This window comes from Giraffa tippelskirchi, chromosome 8 (genome assembly GCF_054371585.1).
Source record: "Giraffa tippelskirchi isolate mGirTip1 chromosome 8, T2T-mGirTip1v1.2.pri, whole genome shotgun sequence".
Taxonomy (NCBI): domain Eukaryota; kingdom Metazoa; phylum Chordata; class Mammalia; order Artiodactyla; family Giraffidae; genus Giraffa; species Giraffa tippelskirchi.
Genome location: NC_137282.1, coordinates 136,843,766 through 136,868,887, shown reverse-complemented (window position 1 = coordinate 136,868,887; position 25,122 = coordinate 136,843,766). Strand labels below are relative to the sequence as shown.

General features: G+C 33.6%; 1 protein-coding gene across 5 annotated transcripts in view; it reads right to left on the bottom strand.

The window, feature by feature from the left end:
• Positions 1-25,122, bottom strand: part of CD2AP (CD2 associated protein) — a 109,627-nt gene that overhangs the window by 6,267 nt on the left and 78,238 nt on the right. For 4 of the 5 annotated variants that reach the window (XM_081519717.1, XM_081519720.1, XM_081519716.1 and 1 more), the window contains 12 exons: positions 22,566-22,756; positions 19,835-19,913; positions 19,350-19,444; positions 18,846-18,950; positions 17,425-17,461; positions 16,144-16,206; positions 11,211-11,382; positions 10,681-10,823; positions 5,032-5,144; positions 4,237-4,341; positions 2,995-3,164; positions 1,217-1,280 (listed from right to left, as the gene is read on the bottom strand). In XM_081519717.1, coding sequence (XP_081375843.1) covers positions 1,217-1,280; positions 2,995-3,164; positions 4,237-4,341; positions 5,032-5,144; positions 10,681-10,823; positions 11,211-11,382; positions 16,144-16,206; positions 17,425-17,461; positions 18,846-18,950; positions 19,350-19,444; positions 19,835-19,913; positions 22,566-22,756 — 1,337 coding nt within the window. Of the gene's footprint in view, positions 1-1,216; positions 1,281-2,994; positions 3,165-4,236; positions 4,342-5,031; positions 5,145-10,680; positions 10,824-11,210; positions 11,383-16,143; positions 16,207-17,424; positions 17,462-18,845; positions 18,951-19,349; positions 19,457-19,834; positions 19,914-22,565; positions 22,757-25,122 lie in introns of all 5 variants that reach the window. The other variant, XM_081519718.1, reaches the window with a different exon arrangement.

Here is a 25,122-nt window from a genome sequence, read left to right as displayed (position 1 = left end):
TTTCTTGTGCTTTTGCAACAAACGAATCACGAATGAAAAGAGCAAACTATAGATCAAGAGGGTAGCAAGACCTAAAGGGGGGCTTTTTATTTTTTGAATAAAGAGGGAAATTGAGTATTTTCAGGCAAAGAAAGGAGAGTACCAATAAAGGGTACATGTCAGATAAAAGAGTAAAAATGGAGTTTGGATAATCTGCCAAATACCTTCACATATAATATCTCAACAAGTAAAACTAAACTAGGTAAATGACTTCCTCATTCAAGCCGTGTAACTTCATACCTAAGAGCAAAGATTCTGGAGTCTGGCTGCTTCTGTTAAAAAATGTTAGCTCCACTGCTGACTTAATCACTCTAAACCCTAGTTTCCTCCCTCTTAAAATAGGAACAATGATGCTTACAAGTTGTTATGTGTCCAATGAGACAATGTTCAGGAAGTGCTAAGTCTGACAAATGTGCAGTTCAGAACTGAAAGTCACAAGGCTACGTCAGAAGAGGAGCTCAAGTTTTTTTTAACAAGTTCCATGTTTGCTGTTCCAGAGTGAGAACAAAAAGAAACAGGGTAAATAAGAAGGTAAGGTAAAATAGGGACGACACAAGACTTAAATACAAAATGGAAAGAGTCTCTTAAGAAAAGGAGGAAACACTGAGATATGCAGGAAAAAACTCAAACACAAAAAAATACAAATGAAGACAGAAGTCAGTGAGGATGGAAAAAAAGGAAGATAAATAAGTGAAACTGTCAGTCATCAGCAGAGTGAAGATGATGACATTAGCTAAAAAGTAAAATTAATTCAGTGAGAAATCAAAGTCAGCAAATCTAAAGCCATTTCATTGCCATTACCACTACTCCTGCCCCCAAGCCAAAAAAGGAAAAAAAGTTTGTGAAGAAAACTACAGGTCAAGAGAGAAACAGAGTTGAGGGCAAAAGGTCTAGAACTAGACACTTTTAAGAGACAAGAACGATGTCTGCTTTATTCAAGAGTGGATGCCGTGTGCCTCATGCCGACAAGAGTCAACGCTCAAATACATTTGCTGAATGAATGAATGGAATGTGGCAGGGAGTCAGCAAGAGATTATTAAATGGTGACCCATGGTAGGGAGTGTCCAACCAAAGCAGGATAGCATAACTTGTGGTGGAACGAATCGCCCAGTTGGGTTGGAAAAAACATGTCTAGTTTATGCTGACTACAATCTCAATGCTGGAAGAAATGAATTACCTCTAGATTACTTCTCATTTCCTTTTCTTCTTCCAAATCTTTTCGTAGTTTATCCAGTTCTTTCCTAAAAAACAAAGTTATTTATTGCTGTTAAGTCTTTCGATTAATAAATGTATTTGACTAAGGCGAACAAATCTGTTGGCTGATATCCCAGAACACAGGAAAAACTTTGCAAAGGGAACAACCATGTTGATTAGAAAAAATTCAAATTCTCTAGTTCAAACAATTCAAAATGACAGTTAAAAACACAGCAAAAGCAGGGCCAACCTGAGAGAACGAAACTTTTAAGTGAATACAGGTGATTTTCCATATTCAGTTATCATCCATTTCCGAAGCAGGACACACAGCTCAAATAAGGTGGCAAAATCAATGTCAAAATATGTCACGGGGAAAAACAAATTATAGTTTTTAATATAATAAACCTGAACTTTACATACGTCTTTTTTTTCAAACTTAAATATTACATTAAAATCCAAAATCCAAACCAGTAACAAAAAACTACAGCCAGCAATTCCTCTCCCATAACTCATGTTTTCATTTTTCTAGTCTTCTTTTTATATAGTCATTTTCCCTCCTATTTCATTTTCCAAGAGGAATTCAAGACTTTTAAAATAGTCTTTGGAAAGACTTCTAAAAGATCTGATATATATGCTTTAAAATATAGGTCATTAGTATTTTTATTCATTCTACAGCTTATTTAAGAGCATCTACAGGCAATCTGTACATGTATTTCTTATTTCTTAACAGCATACTTGGCATCAAAAATGTAAGATGTCACAACCCATTTATTTTATAAATACCCAACTCAACCCTAGCAAAAAGTGATCAAAGTCCTCTGAGAAGAAAACCAAATATACATGCAGACACATCCCAGTTCCAAAATAAGATGAATCTTATTTGTTAATACTTTTAAGACTAAGTAACCCCTGTGTTTGACATTTCTAGCCTCAAATTATATTTTTAAGGTTTATCTATACTATAACATGTATTAATACTTCACTTCTTTTTATGGCTGTAGTCAGGTATTCCACTGTATGGATATAGCACACCTTATTTCCTCATTCATCAATTGATGGACATTTAGGTTGTTTGGACTTTTTGGCTATTATGAATAACACCATATATGATTTTTGTACAAGTTTTTGTTTGAACATTTGTCTTCAATTCTCTTGGACAGCATTATACCTTGGAGAGGAATTGCTGGATCATACGGGAACATGACAGTTAACTTTCCGAGTAACTGTCAGGCTGTTTTCCAGAGTGGCTGTACCATTTTACGTGCCCACTCGCAATGCATGAGGATTCCAATTTCTCACATCCTTGCAAACACTTGTTATCGCTCATAGTTTTTATTATAGCCATCTGAGTGGGCATTAAATGGTATCTCGCTGTGATTTTGATTTGCATGAGCTAATGACCAATGGTGTTGAACATCTTTTCATGTGCCTATTGGCCATTTTTCTATAATCAAACTGCTGGAACCTAGTCTATAATCGAACTACTACTTTCTGTTTTCACTCGTTTGCCATCAGGCTAGGTTTTCTTATTCAAGCTTTCCGATTCCTAACTGGAATAACTAGAATTAATAACTGAGTTTCTAATTCTGTTTTCTAATTCAAGCTTTTTGCCAAGAGGAGAGAGACACTATTAAAAAATTTCTTTGAAAACAAACTTCCTCATACTAGAAACTTGGCAGGTTACTCCTTTACTTGATATAACTTGGAAGAACTCTTTACACATGTGTTAAGTAGTACTCAAAGAACACAAGGGCTACTTACCCATGGTCCTTTTTCAGTGCTTCCACAACACACAGCAATTCAACAATCTGAGCTTTAAGTTCATCCAAGGAATTTTCTGCTTCTACCTTAGCTTTGATTTCTAATGGAGTTAGAAAAGTAGCTGTATTTGGTTTAGAAGTACTTGAAGGTGTTGGAAGGTGCACAGGCGGCTGAAAACATAATAAACAGAAAATTTTTATTTTACTTGTATTTATATTTAGTAAGTTCAAAAGATTTTTTTTTTACCACAAGGAGATAAATAACTGAAGTAATACTTCCAAGATGAATGATAAACTTGAAAATCCAAAAAAGCAGCTTGATGTTCACAACTGGGAAAAAACCACTAAACGACCAAAGAATAAACCTGTAATTATTAAGAGTTTTTCTGAGAAATGTCAAAGGTTTCATTTAAGAAAAATATCTACTAGATTTATCTTATGGTTGCCGAGTGGAGCATCTAGAAGCAAGAATATAAAAGCATTATTAAGGTACTACTTTGATACTGATACCTTCATATTAAACAGTTACTGTTTACAATATCCAAAGAGCTTCAATGAAAAGCAATTACGAAGAATGGAGTAAATCCAAAGAGGCATTAAAATGAATCCATGACCTGATACCCTTTTCCTATTTCACTTAGGTAACAGCATGTATTGATAAAATTTCAATAGACTGCTGTCAGCTGAGAGAATCAGGTAAAGTGTATCTGATAATCTGAATGGCAGTCAGATGCCCTGTAATGAACCTGAGGAACAGGAATCATCTTCTCAAACATAAGATGTGTGTCAGTTGTTGTAATACTATCTTAAATTAAATGGCAAGGGTCTAGAAAAGGCCCTCAACACCATGGAACAGATGGAAGAATCCAAGTTGTTCCCCGTGTGCATTCAGCGCTTATTATGGTGTCAAGCTCACTATGATGCGAGGAGTACAGAGCCGGTGGCTTCTGCCAACAGTGCGTGTTTAATGGGAAATGAAACAGGCGTACAGACCCACACGCCCTAAAACCGGGAAACGTGCAGCGTTTGTGTCCTTCGTTCAAATCACGTATCCTCCTAAGAAGAGCTCTATGGAGAACAACGCAACTTCAACTTAACAGCAATTATTTCATTTAGTTTTAGTAGGCATTATTTCTTGGCTTAAGAAATAATCCTTCCTAACAGACACTTTTAAACCCCCTAATTCTGATGTTCACAAAGAACGCTACAAATTAGACAAATCTTGGACCACAATTCACCTCACCTTTGGAGAGTAGCATGAATAATCCTTCTTGTGTTCAGATGGCTTTAGGTTGGCACTGTCATCTTCTTTTGGTAATTTCAAGGTTTTTTCTGGGCTTTGAGTTGGCTGAATGATGTTTTTTTAAATCAAGAAACAGAAAACACCAAAGAAAGAAAAGGTAGTAAGCATCTGGATAATAAAGTAAGTAACTTTTATCACTGTTTTCAGCAGCTACTATTCCAGATATCCCTGTTGTTGTTAACAGGATGTTACATAATTTCATGCTGAATAACATAGTTGCATAACATAAGCATGGAAAAACAGCTTGTCTATTAGCAACAAAAATTTTCTCTACTTAAGTTAATTTAAAAGCATAATAGTGCTTAAGAGGAAATATATTAACACTTAAAGTACTACCAGTATCCCAGGTGATGTACAGAAAGCATAAAAAGAAGTTATAGGGGGTAGGGAATGCTCTCATTTTTTCCTGAAGTGAACACGTACCACTGAATTCTAATTACTGTTGTTGGACAAGGAGATTACACAGGTCCCCTGTCTCCTTTCGACACTGTGCTCTATGGTTATGGTCTTAGGACAACTCTATTTCTGATTCTGTAATCTTCCATTCCACATTCTGCGGAAATGAACAGGTCTCTTTCCCCATATCTCTTAAATACAACCTTGGCCACTTACATATAGCTGTCTTCCTGATTTTTTAAACTTCAGTGGAACTATAAATCCTCCCTCTTTCTTATCTTCAGAAGGACTCTGGATTTGCTAAATAGTCTGTGCTTCACAACAGTAAATGTAACTCACAGAATGTCCACCATTGAAGCGGCCAGGCAGTCTTCTTCCAGGCATCTTCGGTCTATTTGCAGTGAGATGTAGTAAGTTTTCTGAGGAAGCTATGTCATCAAAATTTACAAGATCTGGAGAATAAAAGCAAACATATATATTAAGAGATAACCGCACATTTTAAAAGGTAAAAAGAACTGTCTCTGTATTTTCAACAAACTATAAAATTCGAAAGAGTACCGCTAAGACTCACAAGTTGACCTGTGCTCTTCATATGCATTTGGAAAACGACATTCACCCTCAAACACTAACATCCTCTTTACCGGATACATTTTAGATATCAACAATATAAAGTTCATGTCTTCAATAGAGACTTAGACCTCAACAAAGTTCTTACTGAAAGATATGAATCTGTACCATAAGCTGTGTGTGTGTTAGTCGCTCAGTCGTGTCAGACTCTTTGCGACCCTGTGGACTGTAGCCTGGCAGGCTCCTCAGTCCAAGGAATTTTCCAGGCAAGAATACCAGAGTGGATTGCCATTTCCTACTCCAGGGGATCTTCCTGACCCAGAGATTGAATCCAGGTCTCCTGCATTGCCAGCAGGTTCTTTACCGTCTGAGCCACCAGGGAAGCCAGTAGTGTGAAAAAGCCAGTCTTCCTAAGTTCTTACTTACAAAAAAAAATCTACTTCAACTCAATTACAACATATCAAAAAATTAACTCATGGAATGTGTATTAAAGTTCAAGTAATATCCTAATATTAAAATCTAAAAAACTCAATTTTATCTGGAACCCTGCTTTCCAACTACATTTCTTAAGGTAAAGACAAAGTGTAATTTAATATCTTTATACATGTATGTACATAGTATACTGTAGCTGGGCCTTGACCTGTTTATACTTCACTGCACTTCTGTTCAGACAGTATCCATGTGTAGGAATCAGACAACAGTCATAAATCTAAGGCAGATTCGGATAGCAAGGGAAAATGCTACATACATCATCCATCTGCTTTCCCATCACCAAAGGCTGGTTGACCTTTGATTCAGTATCTTGAGTTTGACAAATCTAGGTTAATTTGCATCTCTGAAACAATGGTATATAATACTTCCCTTTTGCTAGATGGTTCAGAAAACCTTGCTGAAGGACCTGATCTTTAATTTTGAAGCCCAGATATCTGTAAGTGGTATAAGAACCCTAAGGTTAATTCCAGACACTTCCACTATTATTAAAATCTCCCTCTGGCCCAGATTCCAAACAAAGAATATTAATCGCAGCCAATATGCCATCACTCATTTCAGCAGCAGGCATCTTTTTGCCTTGTCTTCCAAGTATGGAATCATTCTTCATGCTGCCATTGCCTGGAAGTTTAAAATGCTTTCTGTCAAATATTTAGATACACAAAGTCAGAGAACTGTTATTTCTTAAAAGAAGTCCAAAGATAGTTATTATTGCCCTTAAAACTTAATCAATTTTCATATTCTAAATAATTTAGAGAATTTTTTTTAAAGTGATAGAAGACACAAAGGTAAAACAGGAAGAGGTTACTACTACTTGGTAATATGCATTCTATAACAACTGTAAGTATTTGTTGACTTCTGTTAATTCTTTTCCATCTTCATGTTCTGGGGTTGCTTTATGTGTTCACTAGGCTAATATATCACAACATGCAATCTAATATGCTTGGTTTGATTTCTGTCTTGAATTGTTCGGTATACACCAAAGCATAATAAGAAACACAGTGGCTTTAATGGAAAATGCATTATATAATGTGAGAGATCTTGAGTTTAAATATATATCTAAATATCTAATTTGTTAATTCTTGCATAAACAAAGAAAACAGTATTTTAAAAGGTGTTAAAAATATGCTATAGTTTGAAAGGTTGGAAATTGCTTTTTACACTGATAAATACATATTGACAACAACCTACAAAAAAATCTTGAAAAGCATAATCCAGTTATTTTTGCCTATGGAGATTATTTTCAAATGCATATTTAAGCAACACGCAAAAAGAAAAAGAAATAAAAACACAAGAAAAGATGAAGAGAAATGAAATTAAAAAGGTAAATGAAAGGAAGATTTACAAAATTATATATCATGCTCATGTAAAATGCCTTCTATATGTCCAGTTTTGGGCCACAACACCAAGACAAGTAATTTTACTATTCTAATACTCTCTCGGGTCCTCCATTTAAGTCACTGGGTTAGTAAAATGAAATAGTGCACATTTCTGACTCATGATATGTTTGAATGCTTTTAATTTTTCCTAAGAGTGTTATTAGTGAATCTATATTTTACACATGGCATAAAAGGCATGACAGTCACTTAACTCTTGCCATCACACTGCCTGCCATGTACACGTCTACACATTGCCAAAGACATGGAATTTTTAAAAATCAAAATGAAATATAAAATTTGGGGAGAAAAGAAACTGACTTTTATGGTTGTCAATAAAAAAAAACTTTTATCAAAAGAATATTTTAAACTAATCAAGAAAAAATTTCTAATATGAATTTCATTTTATTTTAAAATGGAAAACCAAAAGGGTTAGAATAGACAGACAAACATGTACACTTCAGTAAAATCACAAAGAAAACTCAATGTGCACCACCTATTTATACTGAATATATTACTTTGATTTCTTTTATAAATTGTCATCTTACCAAAATGGAGAAAGGTAGGATAATTTCCTGACACGTAAGAAGGGAAACATGGCAAACAGGCTAGGAAACAAAATCTGGAAAGAAAAGTCAAGGATAGGAATGTCTAGAAAAAAGACTAAACCAAAAAAATTATTTTACAAAGCAGGAAAAAGGAACAGTCGTAAATGAATAGAACCATTTCATGTTTAGCAGATATTGCAGTTTATCTAAACTTACAGTAAGATGTGTATTAGATTTTAGATTTATTCTTTTGTGTTTCATAAGGAAAAACTATGATTACTATTAATTTCAACATACATTAAACTAGAAAGAAGCCTTTTAAAAAATTACTCAACACCAAGACAATTTCTAAAAGGATGTTTTAGTACTAAAACTAGAGGTCAGAGTAATAAATCAACATATTAACAACTCATTGACACAGTTGCAACTGAAATTAAACCACCTTGTAGTCAAGTTTTAGTCCTCAGCACATGATAGTAGTTACAATAAGACAGGCAATTTTAATTCTGGTATAACAGGAAAAAAAATGCCAAATATTATTTTTAAATATCTCACCATAAAAATACAACTCAGTATAACACTTAAAACCTCCCACATAAACAAATGAAAATTCAACTGTGCCTATGTGATACTCTCTATAATGATATTATCAAGGAAATTATTGTTAGAAAATAAAAATTTTTAATTACTGCCCTTATTTCCCAGGTAAATTCTACATTTCAGGGTACAGTGTTTTCTTTTGGTTTGAATTCTAGCTTAGATGCAAGTTCACTTTTTAAAGTGTTTACCACTCAACAACAACAAAAAAGAAATAAGAAGCCTCTGATCTGATGCTTGAAACCACTTGCTGTCAGCAGCAATGCCTTTTATCTTAGCATACTGCTTGTGCCAAAAACTCTACTGCGGATACACACCTGCTCAGTAAATGTTTGCTACTTATTATGAACTCAGTTTCCAAAATCTATATTTTCTGAACTTCACAGTGTTTAAGTGCAATACACCAAAGGCAGTGTGATAGTGGAAGATACAAAGACTACAGCTTGGAAGTTAGCTGTTAGTTTTTTGACCATATATAAGTCTTAGCACCTCTAAATTACTTATTCATTTCAACAAAACAATTAACTAGAAATCAGAACATTTCAAACCCTATTCCACAAAGACTCTAATTTTTAATGAAGAATAAATAATGGTTATGGATATAAGACAAGAAATGGGACCAAGAAAACAAAGGGAAAAAACAGAACTTTTCAACTACCAGTAGTCACACAAGTCAAGGAAATAAAACTTGCTAGTAGTCATATGTAAAGAAGGTTTTGGGAAAAAAGTGAAAAATTTGTTTTAATTTACATAAAATTTTTTTGGTTATTTCCAAGACTGAGAGGAAATTAAATAGAGCAAATGTTAAAGAGTGATACAAAGTAACAAAAAATACAGGGGTGGGGGGGAAGCTCTAAACATTACACTTGCAACTACCAAAGAGACTAATCAAAATCCAGAACTTCTGTGATAAAAGACTGCAGAAAATTGTGGAAATTCAAAAGATAATACCAATGGATTTTTGATATCCAGAGTTTGTGTTTAATTTTTTCTTTACTATTGAAAACATATTTCTAGCTACATTTAAAATCAAACAGAAAATAGTAAGAATTAATAGAATTATATTTTTTACTACTAACCTCAATTTTTAAAAAAATTAGAGGATTTTTAAAAAAATATCAAGATGATTTTTGTTTTTATTTAACTACCAGTAAATAAGAACAATTTTTTTACCAAAAAAACATACTGAATATATTTGAGTGAATGTCTCTAAAATACAATCAATATCTCAATTTCCAGAAATTATTGATAAATATGACTTTATCCAGATCAGGCAGGATCTAAATATATGATGAATGATGAAAGATCTATAAGACATTCCAATTAAAAAACTATAGGAGGCTATGCTAAAGTCAGAGATTTTGTACTCCCAAACTAAAGAGAAGGAAGAAAAATACAGTCACCTTAAAAATCAGAAAGGAAGCACATTTTACAATACAGTGATAAAAAAATTTCAGTGTAACTGGCCTTCAAGTTTAAATGTAAAGAAATGTTAACCTGAAGCTAAAAAATACATTAAGACATAAAAAAAAAAATTTAAGGAAATACCAGAGAACTTTAAGGGGATTTAAAGAGTCCCCTTCTGGTTTACAGTGATCTTGAACATTTGCTGTAACTGTAACTTACTTTGTTTACATGCAAAATAGGGAAAAATGGCATCTGCTCCTTAGAGTCAGTGTTAACCTAAGAATATATATGAGAAAATGTGTTTAAAATGTTAAAAAACTAAAGAACAAATGCAAACTGCTACAAAACAACCATTATCACAAAGTAATGACTGTGTGATGCTTTTAACAGTGAGACCTTTATCTAGACTTTATCTAGACTTCTCTGATGCAAAAAGAAAAAGGAAAATGACCTCTCAGTATTTCATTTTATAACTGAAAAGTATAAAAGACCAGGAGACAAAGAGGATTAATGGGCTAAAAATCAGTCCTAAAACTGAAGGAGTAATATTTAGCTAAAAAAGTAAACCTTGCTATATATATAGATAGAGAGTCATGAAAACTCTATTTTTCAGAACTGGAAACAACAGCATTTGGAGATTTCAGTGGGAAAAGAAAAATATTCTTCTTAAATATAATCTAGCATGGCACTGAAAGTCTAGTTCATTCATATCTGCCCAAGTTAGGTGGTATGGTCATTCCACTATGAAGGGATAGAACGATAGACGGCTGATCTTTTAATATCCATCTCAGTTCTCTGACCAGTGAGAAAGCTTATGTGAACCATAAATATTTTGTCCATTTATATTCTTTCAGTTTCATTTTCTATTTTGGCTTGAGAGATTTTAAACAAATGTTAATTAATTTCCACTATACCCACATACAAATCTTATTTTCAGTAGTTTCTGAAAACCGTATTTGCACTTTTTTATTTTTTATGCACCATCTTTTCACATGTTAACTTACCTGTTTCTTTAGAGCTTCTAACTGTAAATGAATCTAGGTCTACTGATTTTGGTCTAAGTGGTAACTGTTCAGAATCTAGCTTTGGTTTTGATACTGGCTCAGCTTCAAATTTTGATGAACTGGTAGAAACATCTCCATTAATCCTGAAATGAGAAAAATCAAACACATGCAAAAATCATTTGTATTTGAAGCATGACCATCTTTTAACATTGTGATTTAATGACACTAAAGATGTTATGTGTAATACTGGTTTTTCTTTTTTGTCTATAAAATTATTTCCATAAACATAAACCTCTACCCTAAGACCAATTATAATAAAATAAGAAATGTAAATAAAACAGTTTAACATAAGTATATCTGCCTAGAGTGAACATAAGATTAATAACATTTAACACAGATTACAGTCTATACGAAAAAAATGTAAAGCAAGGACTTTAACAATAACTTTGGGATTTAAAAAGACATTAGAGTCAAAATTATATCAAAAGCAAGTAAATCAATAAACTAATTTAAAGTTAGATAAAACCTACTTGGCTACAGGAGGTGGTGGAGGAACCGGTTTTTCAGGTCGCTTTGGGTACACTGCTCCAGATCTCAATAAATGATTGGCTTTGGTAGGCGGAGCAGGCTTCTTGGGTGGGACTTGTGGAGCAGCTGGTTTAGAAGGTTTCTGTTCCAGCACCGATTTTTCATCTGATTTTTCTATTATTTGAACATATTTAGAAATTTACTAACAATCAGAACTATTTTTAAAGCTAATATCAGACGAGAAAGGTGTGAACCAAAAAGAGACACTATTCATGTATGTGTACACTATTTTATCTGTTTTAAAGTTATAATTTAACTTTAAATTATTTATGAAGTGTTAGTCACTCAGTTACGTAGGACTCTTTGCGACCCCATGGACTGTAGTCCTCCAGGCTCCTCTGTCCATGGAATTCTCCAGGCAAGAGTACAGTAGCCATTCCATTCCCTTCTCCAGGGGATCTTCCCAACTCAAGGATAGAACCTGGGTAGCCTGCATTGCAGGCAGATTTTTTACTGTCTGAGCCACTTTAAACTTAAACTATCATTTTAAAAAACTCTACCTTGGTAGGAAGGAGGAGCACTGATAATCTTCTGAGTAGCAAATACTGCCTGCTTCTTACTGTCTTCCCACCATCCTTTGCTTTCAGGGTTGGTATTCTACTCCAACATAATCATGTATAATTCACTCTAAGCAGAAAACAACATTATCTAGAAATAAATCCAGTCCACTTTCTGAAACTGAAGTATAGGGATCTAAAAATGAGTAGGAACTCTAGTGCCATTTATTTAAAAATAATCATGATGACAAAAAATTTTTTTTGAAAAACTGAGGCTAGATTGATTAGTTGCCGATAAGAAAATGACAGGCTTATATTTATAATTCTTATCATTATATTAGGAATTTTATTAGTACCATTTCACTTAATAATTTTATGAGATGGTTAAGAAAATATGCTGAGGAAAAAAATTAAAAACAATATCATGTCATGTGAATAAAAATTTTGTCATCAAAAAGGCATAGTTATATACAAAATGACATCAGTGGTCACTTGGAAATGCTTTAGAGAAAAACACAGTACTCTGCAAAAAGTAGAAGTATATCCTTAATTGATTCTACTTTCCTAACATTTTAGAAAAGTTTAGGACAAAAAAATATATATATCCATATTTATCTCACTGAAGTGACTTGAAATGGAATGTGATGTATTTTCAGAAGTCTAAGTACAAAGGTCAAGGAGCTATCATCACAGGAACACATCTGAGTAACCACCACTCTAGCCAAGAACTAAGCCTTAGACACGTTAAGTTCCTTCTCTTCATGCCCCTTTCCAATCACCACCTCAATGCTCCAATCCAAAGGTGTCTTCCAACACGACAGATCACTTCCGAGTATTTTAAGTTTATACCAATGAAATCATAATATGCTGCTGTGTGAAACTCTATTGTATTCATTTGTTGCTATGCTATATATTCTTGCCGGAAGAATCCCATGGACAGAGGAGCCTGGCAGGCTACAGTCCATGGGGTCACAGAGTCAGACACGACTGAATGACTAACACACACACATGCTACACTGTATCCTGGCACATGAATGTACCTCAATTTATTTATCCATTCAACTACCGATAGACATTTTGTGCTCTTTCCAATTGAGGGTCAATGTAAACGATGCTATGATAAACTTTTTTTTATCCTTATCAGTAAGGCAGGGATTTTCAAAGGACATGCTCTGTGAAATGGAGATCAAAAGACAGAGATAGAAGTCAGGAACACACACTGGAGGAATACACTGTATCTCCTGTCAGAAGGCTAAGGCTCCTCCAAGTGGCCCTAGCTATGGTTTGAAAAAGTTCTCTCTGTTGCCTCTGGAACAAGAGAGAGAGATAAACTTATGTTTGTTTTTTAAAGAAATAATGTAATCTATGGCTATAATAGTCAGACCCTCTGAATTGATACTGGCTCTCCCTGAATGCTAGTTCATAGGCAAAGCACTGACATTCTTCTTATTTCTTGCAACAGATTAAAGTCATGCCAGGTTAAGGAGAACATTTTCAAAATATTAAGAATTGCTTTCCTTGTTGTATTTGTCTTGTTTCACTTATTTAAAAATTTCTTACATTTGTACACCTAAACTTTGAAATCAACACTTCATAGTAAGCTTTAAAATTTTTTCAATGAAGAGTTTTGGTGGTTTTGATAACATTTAAGAGATAAAGGGGGAAAGGTCTTTTTTATTCATTCACATAATTACCACTTCTGGCATTCTTCATTACTCTGTGTACATCCAAATGCCAACACAGGATCATTTTCCTTCTGCCAAAAAGAACCTCTTTAAACTGTCCCTGTGTAGTACATACAGGTCTACTAGCCAAGCATTCTCTCAGATTTTATCTCCAAGTTTTAACTTTGCCTCCACTGCCTGAAAAGTAATTTTGCTAGGTATAGAATTCAAGGTTGACAGTTATTTTCTTTATGTGTTTCTCTTTATCACTGCTTTTCACAGAACTTATTATGATGTGCCTTAAGATGATTTCCTTTCTGTTTTTTCTGCTTGGAGTTCACTGAGCAACTTGGATTTGTGGGCTTCAAGTTTCTTCCAAATCTAAAGATTTTTCAACCATTATTTCTTCACATATTTTTTTTCTGTCCCTTCTCTCTCTCATTTCCTCAGGGACTCCATTCACACATAAGTAAAACCATTTTCTTTCTGCTGCCTGAAAACTGCTTAGACAATAAGCTGGGTTAGGGTTTGCTCATTGGTTTCAATGATAACTTCTCTCAGTGATAACAGCCCTATGTTACCTGCTATCCAATGTCTGAAACCACTGTTAAATATATTTTACCCAGCTTCCTAGTTGTCTAACTCAGGAGGGCAAATTCAGTCCCTGTCACTTCCTCATGACAAAGATTTTGAAAAAATAAATATAATAAAAATGTGTTACCTTCCACTTTGTTTATAAGATCAACTGATTGATTTCAGGAAATATATAAAGTCACCACCTTATTTTAACAAAACTCTTACCTACTTGATAAAGGGGACTACATATATATATGATGGTTCTATATATCTTTGTATGAGTTTTTCATGTAGGACAGATATTATAACCAAGTACCAAAATAAACTGATCCAAGATGTGGACCTAACAATAGCTAGCTATATCACAAGACTAATCAAGAAATATCTTTGCATCTAAATTTAAAAATCTCAAATGCAAAAAAAAAAAAAGGAGGAGAGTTGAAGATATAAAAACTTTCCATGGTGAGCACAGATCGTGAGAAAGAAATAAAGCTATGAAGGTGTATCACATTCAAAGTCAAAAGTGTGGTTGCTACATTTAGTGAATAAAGTAGAAGATAAAACCAAAAATGTAATTTGGGATCATTTTCTGACAACACTAAATGTGGACCAGGATGTGGAGCAACAGGAACTCTCATTTATTGTTGGTGGGGGTGCAAAATGGTGCAGACACTTTGGAAGACAATTTAAAGATTTCTTACAAAACTAAACACGCTCTTACCATATGAACAAGCAATTACACCCCGTGGTATTTACCCAAGTGAACTGAAAACTTATGGCCACACAAAAAGACTGCACAAGTTTTACAGCAGCATTATTCATAACTGCCAAAACCTGAAACCAACTTCAGTAAGTGAATGGATAAACTGTGGTACATCCAGACACTGGAATATTAATCAACACTGAAAAGAAATGAGCTATTAAGCCATGAAAGGACATCAATAAACCCTAAATGAATATTACAAAGTGAAGACAATGTGAAAAAGCTACGGAGTGTATGATTTCAACTACATGACATTCTGGAAACCACAAAACTAGGGAGAAAATTAAAAGATGGGCAGCTTCAGGAGTTGGGGGAAGGGAGGGATGGAAAGCACAGAACACAGAAGAATTTTAAAGAGGCGAGGCGATTCTGTATGATAGCACAATTACACATTTGTCCAAACTCATGAGATGGACAACGCCAGAGGTGACCCCCAATGTAAACTATGGACTTTGGACGATGCTGTGTCAGCGGAGGTGCACTGCTTGCAACAAGTGAGCCACTGTGGGGTACACTGATAGAGGGGAAGGCTGGGCATGCCTAGGGCAGGGAGGATACGGGAACTCTGTGCTTCCTGCTCAACTCTGCTGTGATTCTGAAACTTCTAAATAAATTAAAAAAAAAAACTTTAAAAATTAATCTGGTAACAACGTGAAATAGAAGCCAGAATAGGGACTGAAACAAGAGAAATCATTAAGTTAAGAGAATACATTAACATTTTAAGCAAGAGACAAGGACAGGAAGTAGAATCAACACTGGCAGTAGATACAAAAGTATTCTGTAACAGTATTCTAGTTTTTTGCAAGTATATATAACCTACTCTACTAGATGCAACCACTGCAGATCTTGTGTACAAGGAGAAGCAAGTATTAACAATAACAAAACGTGACGTTTTCAAACAAAATGCATAAGGTACCTTGGAATACCTTTCCTAGTTTACATGATAAATATACACAGTGAAAACCAAACAATACATAATAAATCACTTCCATGTTTTAGGTAAGACCTCACTCTTACACCTAAGAAAAAAAAATTTTAATATATTTCAACTGGGACACCATGAAAATAATAAGAGTATAACTGTTTAATATTTAGTTTTCTTACACATTATTAGAAATAACTGATTAAATGCTATATCCTTACTGAAGTGATGGTATAACTTTTTCATGAATGTAAATTGGTATCAGTTTGAGTAAAACCTTAATTTCCTATTGATCTGGACAAACTCCCTCCCAGAAAACCCTAAGAATTTCCAAATACATAATGAACACCTGTTAAAAATCAGTGTCAGTGAGTCAATGTGGAGATACATTTTTCTGTACAATGATAATGAAAAGAATAATTATTTTTCTGATATTGGAAGAAATCACCTCACCTTTTTCCTCAGGCTTTGTGGGAAAATACTTCTTCTCGGTACCTACCAGCTCAGGCTTTGAAACTAAAAGGGGGAATAAAGTTAATACTTTAAAAAAAAAAAGATAGTTTTAGAGCACTATTAAAAAGCAAAAGTCGAAAAAATAACGTAAGATGAAAACATGGTTTAACAGAATGAACGATACACTGCAATCACTCTGTGTCTAAACCTGAAGCTGCCACTATCATCTTGAGTAAGTGACAGCTCTGTGGTCTCAGTTCCTACTCTATCAAGTGAAGGAGCTCACATCCTCTACAATACCACTGCTCAGCAGAACTTTCTGTAATGACGGAAATACTCTGTTTTTGTATGGTCTAATACTGACCACTGAGACCTGAAATGCTGCTACTGCAACTATGGAATTAGCTTTTAAATTTTATTTAATTTTAATTAATTTTAAAAGCCCAGTATGACTAGTGGCTAAAAACTCTCCAATGTCAGCTTCTACAAAAATTACCTTTAAGGTATCCTTGCTCTAAGGTTAGCAAACACAAAGCTGAAACTATGGAGGAGGGAAGGACTTGTATTACTCAAAAAAAAACCCAGCAAATCTTTCAAGGAAAAAAAAAATTGGACTCACATTTAAAAATTAGAAATTATGGGCTATAACTTAAAGAAATAGAGTCAGATTATAAAACATTAACTCTGGAAAACACTTCTAGGTACTCATTATTTATTCAACTGTTTAAAAAGGAAAAACAGAACTCTTCCAGTTTGCTTAAGCATTATCATACTCTTTGAAGAGTATATAAATAAATCAGTACTTGTTAGTGACACTGAAAAATGGACTGCATCTGAAAACTTATCAGCTAGGTAAATATTTAAGATTTAAGCTTAGTCAATTTTCTTAACTCAAAATGTCATAAAACATCCAAATTATTTTCAAAATTCCAATTTTATAAGGTTTGTACTTTTAAAAAATACTGATATATATTAATACATATGAACACTCAATTTTCATATATTTTTAAAAATTATATATTGTCATAGCATTTAATTTTTGCTAACAAAAAATAAATGATTTACAGAAGACCCAATTTCATCATTTTAGAACTTAAAAAGGAGAAGGAAATGGCAACCCACTCCAGTGTTCTTGCCTGGAGAATCCCAGGGACGGCAGAGCCTGCTGGGCTGCCACTTATGGGGTCGCACAGAGTCAGACACGACTGAGGTGACTTAGCAATAGCAGTAGAACTTAAAAATATAAAAAACAGAAAACTGAATAATTTGTTTCTTACTTACTTGGACCCTTAGCAGGTGGTGGTGGCTTCTTTGGTTTCTATTAAAATAAGAATTGTGAAAACAATAAAACACTTACATATTAAATATTTATAGTTAAACTCTGATCATAAATAATCTAAGTTACATAATACTTCTCCTTACCCCATCCCTGCTATAATTTATAATTTTAGAAATTATAAAATGATAAGATCCAAACAACTCCACAAAAGATCACAGACAAAAAATTTATCCTAAACAAATGCCTCTTTGATCAAAATTCAAATATTTCAAAAATTATCACTGACTTAGATAAACTTAAAAAATCTTAATGATGAGCAAAAACATTGTTTTTTTAAGATTTTAAGATTTTTATGCACCATTTTACCTCTCTTTACCTGTCAGGGAAAGAGACTTTATTTTAAAAGAAGAGGAATATCTAATAAATATATAGAGCTTTCACTTTTGATTATTCAGGACTCTCAAAAAGAACATAAAGGCAAAGGTCTATGTTTCAATTTATTAAAATTCTCTTGGGTTTACAAGCATTCACTCATTTTTGCCTTAAAAACCTTTAAACATATTTCTAAGTTTGTGAATTTGCTTTTTTCCAAATTAAAAATAATTGATAATCAGTGCTCCATGAACATCTAATAAAAGCCAAAAAAAGAAAATGGGTTCATTAACAAGAGTATAAATACGAAGCGTGTAAAAATAAAGCACATCTGAAGCCTGTTGAATTAATAATGAAAGAAATTTAGCAAAGGAAGAATCTCAGCCAGTGTAAGCCTTCATACATTATCTTTCTGTAATTTACTTTAAATAAAAGACTGCAAAGGTTAGAGATTTCTGCACTGGCTTAAATTAAATATGGCAGACTGCCTTGCTGGGGTTTGCCAGCTCTCTGTGTAAATCTTTTCCTCTTGTTTAAAAATTCATTAATCCTTCCATAGGCGAAAAAAAGGGATCACGTTGTAGAAAAGCGAAAGATCGCTAACTCAATCTCACTTTATTCACTGTGAGAAGTGAGATCGATACATTAAATCCTGTAAGGAGGCTAAATAAAGCCTTCTCACTGTCCCAAAAATGCAGTGACAGAGTAACAGTAACCAACAGTACCTTAAAATAAAAATTTTCAATAAAATTAATGACTTACAGTCAAGTGCTAACTTGTCTAAATAGTACAGCCAGTCTTTTTTCTTTTAATCATAATAAAGTAATAAAGTATAAGTTAATTTTTAGTCAAAGGAAAAGAAAAACAGGAACAAAACACAGAAGTGATACATTGTTTTGTTTCACCACAATTCAAATAACTTTTTACCTGATTATATAAATCTGAAATTCCTGGAAAATTACTCAGTAACTATGTAAAAAACTTGTTCCTTTAAGAAATATTGGCAAAAGGTTTTTTAACTTATCATCATCACTGAAAAAGAAAAGCTTACAGGGAAGTCCTTATCCAGTTCATTTATCTGAACAGCAAAATTGTCTGGAAATACTCCTTCTTTACCATTCAGTTCACCCTTCCACCAGCCAGGTTCTCCAGTCTCCTAAACCGCAAAATGAAGAATAAGGATAATAGTGGTTATGTCTAAATAAGAAAAAAAGTTAGCAACAAAATAAGACAACGCTGAATTCCATTATTTTTATAAGGAAAAAATAAAGACCTTAAGCAGACTTTCAGATCCTACTAAAAAAATATATTTCCCCACAACATGAGGGTAAAAATAATTTCTAATACATCAATTATAACAATAATAGATAAACATTTGCTTAAAAAAAAACTTTCTGATCATTTACTATATGCCAGGTTCTCAGGTCACAGAAATAAACATGATAAAGTCCCAGGTCTTTCATAGCTTACCTTCTAGTGTGAATGGAAGACTACTGAAAAAATATTTCTATGAATAAATTAAGTTATTCACTTAAAAACTTGAGAAGTATCTCACCTTACTTATCAACTGTATTATCTCCCCCTCTTTAAAAGTCAGTTCGTCTTCATTAGTACCTTCATAGGCAAATAGTGTTCTACAGTATTCCTTAGCTAAAATGAAAAACGTAAATAAAGTTTATATATAAATTACTTCTTTCAAATACTTATTAAGCCTCCATTTTGTCTAAAGAAATGAACACTAGAAGCTTTCAGAGATGATTTCAATAATTTTAGCCAATTTACTTCATGCTGAATTAAATACAAAGTTTACTAATCATTCATTCAAATAGTTACTTTGTGCCTACCTGTTCCAGGCACAGTTCTAACTGTACTGGATACATCAATGAACAAAACATCCAAAAATCTTTGACCTCATGGTGTTCACATCTAGGAGGATTTAATACTCTGATGAAGTAGTACAATGTAACAAGTGTCTTCAACAAATCTAATAATAATTTGAGCATGCTTTACTCAACATGAACATTTCATTCAAAAACTTACCTTTAATTTTACCTTCAGTGTCTGTTTTTGTTATCTCCACACTCTGAGTTTTGGATCCCAGTGACTGTGTGATTAAAGGCTAGAATAGAAAGGATAGTATCGCCTATTTTGTTATAACAAAGCTAATAATCTTAAACAACATTTCCATTAACAGTTATCTAGCTTTCCCTAACAGTACTTATAGCCAGGTTAGTAATATGACTGAAAATTCTGCCATGAAAAAGATAAATATCTGAAAAGCTATTTAAATGATAGTCCATAACTTCTAGTTTTAAAACTCTCTGTCTTAAGGATAACAAACATTCTCTGATACCCAAAATACTGTGATTTATTTTAGAACCTCCAAAACAAATAAAAACAACATTTGAAAACGTACCATGGACCAATCTCTGAGCTAATAAGCACTTAAAATGCCTTGTAATTTAATCCTCAGAACAATCAGAATAAAGTAGGCCCTATCAGTCACTCTTTTTATAAGTTAGAAAGCAGTTAAATAACTTGACCACAATAAAAATAATTTAGCAGTGTAGCCCAGATTTGAACCTTGAAAGTTCGACTCCAGAAGGTGGGCTCTTAAAGGACAGAACTGAACTTCCTTACAATGAGATAGAGAAGAAAAGAAAGTCTTTATACTTACTTCAATGCTGCTATCAGAATGAAAACATTTAGGTAATGTTACAACCCTTGTAACTATATAGTCTAGTGGACAATTTTCCATTGTAATCAACTACAGTAAGCCTTTCATCATGTCTTAGTGTTTCCTTAAGTTCTCTCCTCAGAAGTGACACTACATTTGACCTTAGATTTCATTAGTTAAAAATCTGAACATATTGCTAACTTACCTATCATTGTGTATTCTATTTATCTTTTAAAATACTCATTTAATTTCTCCTAACTTTTCTCCATTATATCTTCCAATCTGGTGTTGCCTACAAACACAGCAAATGTGCTCCCTACTTTATCAACTCCTAGGTCAGTGAGTGATCAAAGCAAGTCTTGGAAGGCCATTTTATATGGTAATCCTGAGAGTGCTCTCACTTACAACTCTTTAGTGAACATTAACAATGTCAAAGGAGGGGCTTCCTAGGTGGCTCGGTGTTGAAGAATCTGCCTGCCCATGCAGGGGATATGGGTTCAATCCTTGGTCCGGGAAGATCCCACATGCCATGGAGCAACTACGCCCATGCGCTACAACTACTGAGCCCACGTGTTATAACTTCTGAAGCCTGCACTCCTCGAGCCTGTGCTCCACAACAAGAGAAGCCACTGCAATGAGAAGCCTATGCACCACACCTACAGAGTAGCCTCTATTCACCCCAAGTAGAGAAAAGCCCACACATCAAGGAAGACCTAGCATAGCCAGAAATAAAAAAAAAATATTAAAAAGAAATGGCAAAGGAAAGATTACCAGTGTAATCAATAATCAGATAAAGTTATTCAACATAACCATAAGGTTTAGAATTAGAAAGGGACCCCAGATCATCTAGCCTAATAGCCCTCTTAATGCAGGCATTGCTTCTGGACATTCCTCGCAGTTACAGGACTATATATAGCACCATCCCAACAAGAATTCTAATCTGTTCCTTTAAAACCAAGAATGAATTAGGCCCATAATCCTAATATCAGACAGTCACACAGCTAGGAGAGGGCAGAAGAGAAAGTGTAAGCTCTTTTCCAAACCTAACTTATTATTATATAAGAAAATATATAACAGGCTGGGAAAGGAAGAAAAAAAAAAGTTGAAACTAACCATTTTAGGAGAAAACTTCAGAATATATTTCACCAACCAAAACAATAGTGAAATGTAACTAAAAAAGACAAGTAAATACTAAAACATTTTCAAATTATGAGTTAAATAAGACATAACAAAGGAGAACCAGAAGGGAAACAATGCTTGAAAAGTCAAGGGACAAGCCTCCTGAAGTAAGTACTCAAACTAATCTCCAAGGTGTTAATACCAGAAACAAGACCTGAGATAAACGTCCTAAAGACTGTAGCTATTTCCCCCTCAAAGTAAAAACTTCATGATTTATTTTAAAATCTCTTATTAGATGGTACATTCTCTTTGATTTATTTCACAATGCCAATGAAATGCTAGTAAAAAATAAAGTTCTCCATACATGTAGGGCTAATGATTAGTAGATTTTACCACTACTAACAATCCAGAGAAAAATTAAGCAAGGCCTAAGCGATTTAGCAGTAGCAGCAATTTAACTTAATATCTCACTGTGAATTCACTTAAAATGGCCCATTTTAGGGCTACTTCAAACTGAAAGGCAAAACACATAATTTTAGCTTTAAAAGGAAAACAAAAATGAATTTGCGTTTTATATTTTTACACTATAATAACTAAAAACTTGAAAATTTCCACTAAGAAAAGTTTGTGTTACATGTAAACCCATGCCTGATTTACAATGTATGGAAAAGACCACTACAATATAGTAAAGTAATTAGCCTCCAACTAAAATAAATAAATTTTTAAAAAAAGACAAAAAAAAAAAAGTTTGTGTTAAATTTACTGCCCCCCCAATCCAATTTTGTAAGAATCAAATGTAAACATTAAAGGAAGTCACTTAAGCTTTCAGTTTCTCACAGTCTTGTCATTCATAACCTATCAGGAGCCATCTCAAAAAAGAAAAGGTAGCAGAGCTGCAGACTAATTGTTACATTTTTAAAAATGCTTAATGAGAGAATGAAGGGGGCTAATCTAAGGAACGCTCATCACTATTACCTTCTCTGTTTTTTTCTCCTCTGTTTCACTACTGGATGTTCTTGTTCTCAGTTTCACCGAGCCTTCTTTAAAAATATCTCCAAATCCAATTCCTCGGATTTTCTTTGGCTGGGTAACTGATCCAGGTGCAGTTTCAGTCCCATTCCCCAGAGAGAGGGGTAAAGGTGAGGTAGGCCCAGTCAAAACAGTTTCTGAAAGGACAATTGGTTTTTAAACAATGACACCTAAAATCACAAAAACCTTGACATTCCACTTCCATAGTATTTATATCCTATACCTCCTAATAAAGAAAATGTAGAATAAAAATAAAATTGTTGAGTAGTAAAATATCCTAAGCACTTTATACTGATTTTTTTTCGATATTTAAAAACAATTTTAAGTGTTTCTAATCAGTAAAAGGCCAATCAGAAATGCAGGAAATCACAGTATACCAGCTTCTTAAGAAGCGTATGTCAAAGTTTACAGCTCCTTTACAAAGATGACACAAGACAGAAACAGTAAGTGTGCAAAATATGCTCAATGAGCATTCAATGTACTGAATGAACCAACATACAAATGTTGAATTAATTAAATAATAATATTTATATTTAGAATTTCCCTTTACTCACTCCAACCTTTAAATTTCAGATTTGGGAATGCACTGGATCCATGGGAAATGCCATCAAACCCACATATCACTGCTCATATTTCTCACAGGGGTGAAAGTACATGAAAAGACAGTTTTACAGGCAAGACAAAAGGACACTCTAAACAACAAAGGCTAAGAATATTTGACAAAATGAAAGGGCAGTCACTTTATTATAAAAACTGAAATATAACACTTCACTAGAGAAGCAAAGCTTTTCCTGAAATTGACTACTAAAAAGATATTAATCTTGAGATTTTTATATAGAAACCACTAAGTAATAGACTATAAATTTACTATATTCCTATTAAAAAATATAAAAAGGGGCTTTCTTATAGCTTTTATTCCACAGTTCTTCAATGAAAACAGAGGGCAAGAAAATAAATTACTCATAAAGGCTCAGGTAATACTGTCTACCTACTGTCTAGAGTCAGAATTATCTTCTTAGTAGTAATAGCCAGAGTTTAACTGGTCAAACCATGAACACATCCCATATACTTCATTCTATCTATTAAAATAAGAAGGAGTGTAAGAAGAAACTATGTAAAATAGATGCAGTGGATATGGCATTCCAATACTATAAACAAAACAAAAAAAGAACACATTTTATAATGTACAGTTGCTAATTCCTGTAACAGTTATCTGAAACAGATGCTATTTTACTGACTAAAGAAGACTGTCAAAACATCCGTTAACACAAAAGATGTTATATTTCATTAAGATACAGGAGTAGTGGACATCAATTCTCTAAGACCCAATGCATAAGATATCAAATGCTTAAATTAAAACTCAAAGGACACCATGTCTTCACTAAAGTTCTAAAGACCTTATAAAGTGCTCACTTCTTGGCACTTACATCAATAAGCAAAATCTTTCTGCCTGAAAATTCGAGTTTAAAAAAAAGGGGAAATTACAGTGTACTGCAACCACTGACTTCCCACCCCATAATCACAAAGCTCCACATTTAGAATGCACTGTTATTGTAAAGGGGTTAAGCAAGCAAGGAAGTACATTTTTAACAGATATGATTCTAAAGGTTACTAAAATTCAAATAAGGCTGAATAGTGCAAGAAAATGCCCCAAGTATTCATAATTATGAAGTAATGAAATACATCCAAATTTAAATTCGATTTCTTTTGCTACTGATCCCTTATGGACTTTGAATTTCATACAATATTTTAAGGGCTCAGTTTATATGGCATCATAAAGACTATTTCACTATACACTTTAATTCACACTGAATTTTAACGTTAAAAATAAATATCAATAGATACAATATCTATGATACTTAACACCAATATGTGCCTGAAGTAATTCAGGGGACAGTTTGCAAAGTAGTAATTGTCCCTGCAACATTCCTATGTTGAAATCCTAGCTCCCCAAGTGAAGAGGTGGGGCTTCAGAGAGGTGATTAGGTCATTAGGTCAAAGAGGCTCCAGAGAGCTCCCCTGCCTCTTCCAACTTGTGAGGACCAAGTGAGAAGTCAGCAACTATGCACCAGGAAGGAGCCTCGATCTTGGACTTCCCAGTTTCCAGAACTGTGAGAAATAAATCTCTGTTGTTTTTCTGCTACCTAGATTGCAGTATGTTTGTTACAGCAGCTCTAATGGACTAAAACAGTAGTCTTCGTATCTTGACTCTACACTGTCTTTGAAATAAAAAAGCAATACCAACAACCTTAAGGTTGTATGTCTATACCTCATTATCTATGAATCTATGTAACCATTATAAAACTGCCAAATAATATGAGTGTGCAAGTGTGAATCCCTGAACATTTTCACTACATACTTTTCCATAAAGAAAAATATCTACTTATCCCTATGCCACCACTTATGAATTTAATGTCTCTTAAAAAAAAAAAAATCTCTCCTAAATCCCTCAGCAATTCACAGATATAATTCCAAGTTTTGGGATAAAGCTTTTTCAATTATA